Raw genomic sequence first — 9,868 nt, 5'->3', positions numbered from 1 at the left:
AGGAAAATTTGCTTCCAGAGCAAGAGTGAGAAAACTGTAAACACAAGAGATGAATAAGTGATGTGGTGGAGAGTAAGGCAAAAGGGGAAAAAATAAAAATGATGTTCCAGAACACTGAGAGGAACACTGAGGAAATGGGGTGGAAAAAAGTGTGAGAGTGGAAATAGTACAATGCTTTTGAAATTGATAGAGCACGCTGGTTTACAAAATCAATTTAGTGATTTTTCAACCAGCATTTTAACAAGATGATATGCAATAGAATAACAAAAATACAGAATGCATAGGATTAAAGATAAATATTGTTTTGGAAACATTTAGAACATATGTAACGATATATAAAATATATATAACATGTAACTATATGAATATAAATGCACACGCGTGCGCACACACACACACTTGAACATATGCCTGGGGTTGTTTTGTTAGCTATTTCTCATAGTAGGTCTCGGTCCAGAGTTTGAAAATTCCTGAAAAACAGGATCCCAAAGAACCCGGCAAAGTAAATTCAAGGTCAAATGAGCAAGCCCCTTTTCTCTCCTTTTTGCTGTCCACAGCATTTAACGGAAGGAGAGGAAATGGCGGGTAAGGGAGAGGACACCAGAGGGAGGTCAAGCGAGGAGCAAGGGCACATCAGGACAGGGAGGAGCCCCGGGACTTTCTGGATAGTCAATTGATGACCTGAGGAGGTTGATTTGTGAGCGCTTTCCTTGAACGCTAAACCGAAAGAACTTCTGAGTTCCTCATCCCTAAAAAACCTCCAGAGGCGAAGGATTCGCGCTGCTCCTGAAGGTGACACTACCTAGGGTCAGCCCCAGTGAAGGAGATTATTCTTAAGTGGGACGAAGAACGGGTAAGTGGGCGGGGCATCGGAAGCGCGGGAAGGCCCGGCGGGGTCGGTCCAAAGAGTGACTCACGCCGTGCTCTGCACAGCCCACCAGAGGAGCAAGCAGTTCCGCATTTTGGAACCCATCCGCGAGCTGAAGCCCCAGGGCGTAGGTGGGCTTGTGCCCTTTCTGCGGGCCAGTGATGCTCCCTGCAATGGGCAGCACCAGCTTCCCCCTGCGGCCCTGCCGCAGGCGGGCTTGGCTGCCGGCTCGCCGGGCCCACGTGACCTGCCGCGCGGGACACCGCCTCCGCCGCGCCCAGGCCCCGCCCCATGACGTCACGCTCCCTCAGACTGTCTGAACGTTCCTTCTCTTTCCGCTTTCGGTCATTGGCCGGCCTGGCAGACAGCGCCCCCCCCTTCACCCCGCCCCCGAAGTCGTAGGGAACGCGGGTGGGGGCGGGGCCTGGGCCGGAGGGGCGGGGCGAGAAGGCTCCGCGCCGGTAAAGGGGCCGCTCGGAGCGCGGTCCGAGCCATCTACTGCCGCCAGCCTGCAGGCCCTCCAGGCTAGCCGCACGCCCCTTCCCCGCCCGTCGCCGTCACCAGGGAAACGGGTCAAGACCGCCCGCCAACCCAAAGCTGGTTTCATGGCATCCGCGAAGAAAGCAGTTTTGGGGCCCTTGGTGGGAGCAGTGGACCAGGGCACCAGCTCGACGCGCTTTCTGGTGAGCCCGGGGTGGGTGCCACTTGAGAAGGTGCTGAACCGGGGCGGGAGCCTTGGAACGCCGGGGCTGGGTGTCGCGTCCCCATCCCGTTCTTCCCACGGCCCGGGGCCCCGGCTACGGGGCAAGAGGAGGAGGCCAAGGGTTCCGTAGTGGGACTTGCCACGCTGGAGCCGCCCCGCCCGGGCCTGGGGGAACGCGGCCTCTCGCGACCCCCGAGGCTGAGCTGAGTAGCCCTGGCCTCGGTGGTGGAGCGCGGCCGCCTACTGATGGGGGGATTCCTCCCCCGAAGGGAGCTAGGACTCATCGAGCATCCGTGCAGAGCGGCCCGCCTGCAGCCGGGGACAGGTGGCCACACTGACCGCTGCTGCAGTCTTCCCCAGAAGCATTTGGCCTGCCCGGCTCAGGACGTCCTTGGATGGGGGGAAGCTGTGTCACGGCTGTGGGAGCCTAACACAGCGTCTGTGGAGCAGTCAAACAAATATAGTATTTGCGTGATGATGCCTTGTCATCGTCTCCCACAGACATTGCAGAAGGTAGAATGCTCAGGGGGCTGGCGAGTGGCAGAACACGTTAGGGAAAAGTCACACTACACTGCTTTTACCGGAATCTTGATTTCATTTCGAAGCTTCGTAAATTTCAGTTCCGATACTTTGCCTGTTACAAAGATGACTGTCCTCTCGGCACTTCACAGCATAAAGTGACAGGGAAATTGTTTCTCTTTTTATTTGCCATGTGTGACAGCAGAGTTTTGCCATAATGGAGTGCTATTTAAGTGACTCTCTGCTGATTGATTTGTTTGGGGCCATTAGGAAACTTGCTCTTAAAGTAATCTAGTACTGAGTTCAGTAAGATCATTTAAAAGTAATTGAAATAAACTGTTGTTGGTTAAGAGCTCATTCTTACAATGGACATTTGACTAACCTGGCAAGTTGATGTAAATATTTAATGATTGCTTAGCTCCCTCTTCACTTCTTTGTCTCAATTCATGTTTTGATGTCTTCTTTAGTATGTATATGTATGTATACATTGTATATACCTTACATATATATATTTTTCAGAACTCTATTTAGTTGACCACTTGACTAAAACCTGCATCTGTACCTTCATTTTGATACTCATCTCTCTTGTCTAAAGTCGGAAGCTTTCAGTCCAGTTTTAGCTTGGTTCTTATTTAATGACTTACGCTGGTTTGAGCTGCCAAGACCTAATTCTCCTGTTTCTTACATTGTTTATCTTTTGATCAGACAGGGCAGGTTTTACTTTGTCTTATTTTCATATAAATATTTATAAAGTAACCCTGAATCATAAGTAAAAAAGTTCACCTAACTAGATTTGATTAATAAAGTATACAGTCATCACTACCATCTTCCCAAATTAAGAAAGACCATTAAGACATGTGTGTTGACTAACTGTGGGTTGAGTTTTGAAGCCACATTCAAGAATTGCCCACACAAATGCCTGCAGGGGACAGACAGGTAGAGGGAGGAGGAAGGCTGGAGAGCGGACTCAGGCTAAAGGGACAGCCTCTAGCTGCCAGGCGGGAACACTCGCGCTGCACAAGCTTCAGATTCTTTAAGAAAAATTGGTAGTCAAGCGTTTTCAGTGAAATCTTCCTGTCCTTAAATGTTGGCAACTAGTTGCTAATGGACTGTAGGGGCCAAACCAAACATGGCAGTTGTTCCCAAGTTTATACAGCCTTTGCCCTCTCTGAAAGTGGGTAAAATATTTCCTAACTCTGTAGGCTGCCCTTTGAGTTGCCAGCCTGACCGTGCTGGTCTTCCTTTTGACTTGTCAGTGTTGCTGTACATGGGGCTTCCCTGGAGGCTCAGATGGTAAAGAATCTGCCTGCAATGTGGGAGACCCAGGTGCAATCCCTGGGTTGGGAAGATCCCCTGGAGAAGGGAATGTATTCTTGCCTGGAGAATCCCATGGATGGAGGAGGCTGGTAGGCGCTACAGTCCATGGGGTCACAGAGTTGGACACAACTTAGAGACTAACACTGTTGTCATGCATGTAGCCCAGCAGTTTTCTTTATCTACTGCAGGTTGTTCCTGGCCCCTCAGATTCTGTTGCCTGAGGAGTGTCTTTCTGCATTGGTGGGGAAGGAATGAATCAACTTTATATTATCACAGTCGGTTGTTCAGTGTTTGACATGAATAGCAGGAGCCTTTAAGAAGTCGGCTGCTGTTTACTGTGGCTTGATCTCAATGAGTAAGCTAAGGTGCACATTCAGAAGGCTCCAATCCTGCTTACAGAGTGATGTTTAAAAGTTGATCAGTAAAGTTTCCTGCTCCTTGAGAAACAACTCTTCAAGTAAGCTTCAGAGGTAGATAGAAGACTACTTGTGTGAAGAGATTCTGGGTGAAGTAGAGAAAAATCTGGCAATGGTTTAGAAAGGTTTTTTTTTTTTTTTTCCTCCCTTGGTTATAAGGAAAGAAGTTGCTAAACCACTGTCTGCAAAATTCAGATAATAGATTTGTTGAACAAGTGCTTCAGTCACAAAGTCATCCCCAGGGGTTGTACCAGTCATATTGTTCCACATCGTAATTATGACTCAGAAATAATTGCTTATCTTCTCAGGAAAGAATACAACAAATAAGAACTGTCATAAGGAAGCTTATAAAGTGAAAAGTATTAAAATAATTTCCTGGCCATTATTCACTGCATTTGCATGTCTCATTCAGTGTTCACAGGACCAATCACCTCACTGAGCTTCCCTGTCCCTTCTTCTATGCCAGTTACATTTTTTCCCCCATAAAGGACACAAGATTTGTTTATTCACGTTCTCTCATCCAAGGGAAATGCCTCCTCCCCATTTTCCCATATCTGCTCCTTGAAATTCTGTTCTTCCTCCAAATAGAGGCTCAGTTACCATCTCTTGGTGGAAGTCTTTGCTCAAACCCTTTCTCAGAATTTCTCCCCCTTCCTAGAGCATTCTTTTTATGTCTCTGTTAATAGCTCTTATCAGCTTTACTTTGTGTTATTATGTATCTGCTGAACTTAAAGCAGGAACCTCCTTTTGGAGACTTGTTCATCTTTGTATTCCTTAAAATATCTTGGTCAACATGAGAAATGAACACCTGTCTTCTCTACAGGGAGTGCTTTACACATATTTCTTGAAAAGATTTTTATAGGTCAACTGAATTTGAATTCAGATTCTCCTTTTTATCTTGTCAAAAATCTTAAACCTCTCTGTCTGATTACTTAATTAATTCTCTTTTAGTAGTAGAGCTGCAAATTTAGAATGTGTTCACTTCTTCCTCTAGTAGTCAAAGGCTTAACCTGGGGACCCTAGGCATATGTTTTGCACCAAAAGAAAATTTCCAACTTGTCTGATAGGAAAGTGAGCTAGGCTTGGCAAGGGTTTACCCAGATTGCAGAGTAGGAACTTCTTGGAAAGAGAATTAGTGTAACAGGTTTAAAGGAGGGGCCATTTCTTTATAAGTCAAAAGCTTCTGCTTAAACAGTCAACTTCCTTCTTTAATTTGGTAGCTTTGTTGTTTCCCCATTAGATTGACTGTTAAAAAAAGACTCCACCCAAAAGGGTAGGATGGGGTAGGAGGTGGGAGGGTAGCTCAAGATGGAGGGGATGTGTGTATATTGATGGCTGATTGGTGTTGATGTATGGCAAAAACCAACACAACATTGTAAAGTAATTATCCTCCAATTAAAAATACATTAAAAAAACAAAGGCTTGGATTGTGTTGTACCTGTGGTGTGTCAGGTACTTATTGAGGACTTTCCCAGCATTATCTCATTTAATCCTCATAACAACTGTGATGTAGGTAGTATTATTGAGCTCCTTTACACAGGTTATTAGAACATGTTGGGGAATGTGCCCAAGGTTGCAGAGTGACTGGTGGAACTGGGATTCAAATCCAGGTCTCTCCCAGTCAGAAGCCTACCGTCCTAACTCCTCCTGCCTTCAGTAGGTTCCCCAGTTTTCTGAGTACAGTTGTTTCTCCGTATCCAGGGGATTGGTTCCAGGTCTCCCGTGGATACTAAAATCATAGGATGCTCACATCCCTTATATAATGAAATAGCATATCACTTGCATATAATCTAGGCACATCCTCCCTTATGCTTTAAATCCTCTCTAGATGACTTATACCTAACACAATGTAAATACTGTGTAAGGAGTTGTAAATACAGTGTAGATGCCATGCACATAGGTGACAGGCACAGGGTAACTTCATGTTTTGCTTTTTGGAACTTTCTGGAATTTTTTTTAGAAAACACTTTGGATCTGCAGTTGCTCAAATCTGTAGAAATGGAACCATGGATGTGGAAGACCTTCTGTGGAGGGAAGATAGGAGGCTGGGCACTTACCAATTCTGATTATGGTCACAGATGAATCTTCACCAAGTAAAACAGACTTACACACTGGTTTCACAATCTGTTTTTTTTTTAAAGGTTGCCTTTGAATAAGTACTGCTGGTTTTGATCATCTTGTGACTCAGATTAAGTGGGGCCAGGGCAGGGCTTAGGTGTAGTCACCGTGGATAATGGTTGCGTAACCATTTTGTTCCAATAGCCAGCATCTGTGAAGAATGACTTGAATTGTAGCTCTATGCTTATTTTGGCAGGAAACATTGCCTTGGCCCCGGTTGTCTCATCATACTTAGAGATCTCAAGGTTAAGGGATGGGTTTCCGCTTTCTTTCGTTTATGTATTCAACACATAAATATTAAGCACCCATTAGGGGACAGGAACTAATGAACAGTGAATTTGGTAAAATGAATTTGGCCCACAGTGGAATGAGACCCCTCTTATAATAAATGTAACTGTGTTTTCCAACCCCCACTAAGTTGGTTTTCTTTCTTGCCCATCACATTACAGAAATGGTAAGAACATCTCATCAGAGGGCTGCCACCCTCTCTTGTCCTCTTGTCTCATAAACATAAATGTTTAGAGCCTTCAGTTTGGACTTCCATGAGGGGCAGAGTGGTATCTTTTTTTCCCCCTCTCCAAAGCTTAACACAACGTTTGGCATCTGGTAGGTGCTCCTTGGACTTCCCTGGTGGCTCAGTGGTAAAGAATCTGCCTGCCAATGCAGGAGACACAAGAGACATGGGTTTGATCATGGGAGATCCCTGGAGGAGGAAATGGCAACCCACTCGAGGTTTCTTGCCCAGAGAATCCCATGTACAGAGGAGCCTGGTGGGCTACATAGAGTCCATAGGTTCGCAAAGTGTTGGACACAACTTAGCGACTAAACAACAGCAGCAACAGAGGTGCTTGTTACTTGAATAGACATCAGCAGAGAGAGGCCTCCAGAGCTTGATGTGTTGTCTAGAACTCTTGGACTGAAAGACTAGAAAGGGAAAACTTGTGGGGTCTTGGGAAAAGTTGGATTTAACAACTATAGTTATATTAGAGGTATGTATAAATATATGCTATTGAATATAACCTCACTTTTTAAAGAAAAATATGCCATTTGCTATGTTTTCTTTACTTCTCTGGCTTTGGGAAGATGCCATGATGCCATTTGTGGTCAAGTTTGCAATGTAACATGTTCGTAGCTAGTATTTTTATTTTAGATGCTATGGATTTACATAATATCATGGTGTTTTAGAGAGGGAGTTTGCATTCCTGAAAAATGTCTTACTTACCCAGTAGAGTGTGGCATGAGTAGGCTAGAGGGGAAATCACGTGGGGATGGGATGCTTGAGTTAGTCACAGAGTGGGTGAGGCAAGCCTGAAAGACAGGTACTTAGTAAGGACTGTATTTCGTGTCTCCACTACGCCCCTTTGGCTGAGACAGAAAAGGTGGGCATTGTTTCAGAAAGTTCTTTTTAAACAGTTCTTATAGAAGTAATTTTCCTTGTTTTAGGTTTTTAAGTGTCCCCCTCTTCCAAATCTGGAAATTGATCATAATGTAGGCACAGTGGTGAATATAGACTAATGACTTCTAACTCTCCTGCTTATAATAGAAATAGTAGTAGTAAGTGGCAGCAGTAGTAGTCGTAGCAACAGCAGTAGTGGTAACATCTTTTGGGTTTCTACTATGTGCCAGCACTATGCTGAACTTTTCTTTTCCTACCTGAACTTGTTTCTTCAGGTTTTCATTGCCCTCCCCCACCAAAAACAAACTCCGGAACTGAGACATGATTTGCGCTTAGAGGTGAATACAGAACTGGTGATTTTTTTAAAATTTATTTTATTTTTTAACTTACAGTATTGTATTGGTTTTGCCATATATCAACATGAATCCGCTGCAGGTATACGCGTGTTCCCTATCCTGAACCCTCTTCCCTCCTCCCTCCCCGTACCATCCCTCTGGCAGATAGGTGATAAGAGTTCAGATTTAAAAAAAAAAATCATGCATCGTTGCCAGTCCAGGTTCTATGCACGATTTTATTTTTTAATCTGAACTCTTATCACCTATCTGCTGCACTGGTGGTAGTAGTAATAATAGGAACAGTAATCAAAATAGTAGCGCTGATAACAACAGTAATTGTAACATCTTTGGGATACATGTTATGTGCTCACCTTGTATGAAATACTTTTCATACATTACTTAGTCCTTTGCAGATGGAAAAATCAGCAACTTAGAAAAGTTAAAGTCAGACAGCTGACATGGGACTTCCATGGTGGTCCAGGGGTTAAGGTCTTCCCAGGTGGCACTAGTGGTAAAGAACCTGCCTGCCAATGCAGGAGACATAAGAGACACAGGTCGGGAAGATCCCCTAGAGGAGGGTATGGCAACCCACTTCAGTGTTCTTGCCTGGAGAATCCCCATAGACAGAGGAGCCTGGAGGGGCTACAGTCCATGGGGTCGCAAAGAGTCTGACACAACTGAAGCGACTTAGCACGCACGCCAGTGGTTAAGACTCCATGCTCCCACTGCAGGGGGCACCTGTTCAGTCTCTGTTCTTGGTCAAGGAAGATCCCACATGCTGTGCTGCATGGTCAAAAAAAGATGAAAAAACACAACCAAAAAACTGATATGGACAGGGCTGAGCTTGAGCCCCAGCCCTAGCTCTTCCTTCATATGACATCAAGCGTGAGGCTCTCAACTGCCTTTTTGGCTCACATGCAGTTCTAAAACTCTCTCTCTCTCTCTTTTTTAATAGACATATGGTTGACACAGAAGGTCGTTTAAGTTTAAGATGTACACTGTGTTGTTTGATATATTTGTATATTGCCATATGATTACCACCGTAGCATTATCTCCGTAGCACTGCCTTATCACATCATTCTCACTCATTTTTTTTGGTGGAAACCATTAAGATCGAGTCTCTTAGCAACTTTGAAGTTTCTGGTACATTACCACTGACTCTAATCACTCTGCTGTGCATCAGCTCTCCAGAACTTATTTATCTACTAGTTCCAAGTTTCTCCCCTTAATGGATCTCTTTCTTTCAGCTATGTCCTCAAACATTAGCAACTGACTGCTGGTGTCTTCACTCAAACAGAGGTTGTTTAGAATGAAACTGGCAATCTCTTTACCCCTTTCCATACTGTAATTACTGCTCCTTCCCATACTTTTGTTTTGTAACATTGCCTACTCTTTTTTTTTTAACTTTTTATTTTATATTGAGGTATAGCCAATTAACAATGTTGTGGTAGTTTCAGGTGAACAGCAAAGGGACTCAGCCATACATATACATGTATCCATTCTCGCCCAAACTACCCTCTCATCCAGGCTGCCACATAACATTGAGCACAGTGCCCTGTGCTGTAAGTAGGTCCTTGTTGGTTATCCATTTGAATATAGCAAAACACTGCCTACTCTTAACTTGGAACCTGTAACCTGTCATCCTTGAGTATTCCTCCTTTTTTGTCATTCCTCCCTATCCAAGCCCCTAATGCATCTAAATACTTATACCTCCTAAACTGAATATCTCAGCAACACGCTTCATTCAGTACCCACGGCTGCCAAGACACCTCTAGGCATCTTACATGGATCACTGCAGACACCTACATCCTCAGCTGCTCTGCCTGCCTCAGCCTACCTTCCCCACTGTTCCCAGTCTTCGTCTGCAAATTACATCTTCTGAGAGCCCCTCTCTGACTCCCCCCAAGTCTGGGTTAGATGTCCTTCCTCCTCTTGATAGCATAGGCAGCCCTATGTTAGAAAACCTCTTCATATTTGCTGCCACTTAATGGATAAAAACATCACAATTAGTCCCGGTATGATTTTGTACTGGAAAAGCTCTGGTATTTAGAAAACCTAGAGCTTAGCCCTGTTTTGTCAGTTCCATCCCATCTCTTGGAGCTTACTTGGTAAGTAAGAGAGCATTTCCGTTAGGTCCATGGGTTTCAGCTTGTATTGTCATTTCACTTTCTGCCTTGGAAGTCCATGGTTAAGTGC

The 9,868-nt window shown here is 44.7% G+C and overlaps 1 protein-coding gene across 5 annotated transcripts in view; it reads left to right on the top strand.

Annotated features, from left to right (window-relative positions):
- Nucleotides 1-1,304: 1,304 nt before the first annotated feature.
- The window catches only part of GK (glycerol kinase), a 77,340-nt gene continuing 68,776 nt past the window's right edge, over nt 1,305-9,868 (top strand). For 3 of the 5 annotated variants that reach the window (XM_070784071.1, XM_070784069.1, XM_070784070.1), the window contains exon 1: nt 1,306-1,551. In XM_070784071.1, coding sequence (XP_070640172.1) covers nt 1,474-1,551 — 78 coding nt within the window. In that variant the 5' untranslated portion in view covers nt 1,306-1,473. Of the gene's footprint in view, nt 1,552-9,868 lie in introns of all 5 variants that reach the window. The other 2 variants (XM_070784068.1, XM_070784067.1) reach the window with 1 other exon arrangement.

Source organism: Bos indicus, chromosome X (genome assembly GCF_029378745.1).
Source record: "Bos indicus isolate NIAB-ARS_2022 breed Sahiwal x Tharparkar chromosome X, NIAB-ARS_B.indTharparkar_mat_pri_1.0, whole genome shotgun sequence".
NCBI lineage: Eukaryota > Metazoa > Chordata > Mammalia > Artiodactyla > Bovidae > Bos > Bos indicus.
The sequence above is the reverse complement of the archived record's forward strand: the minus strand, read 5'-3'. Positions and strand labels throughout refer to the sequence as shown.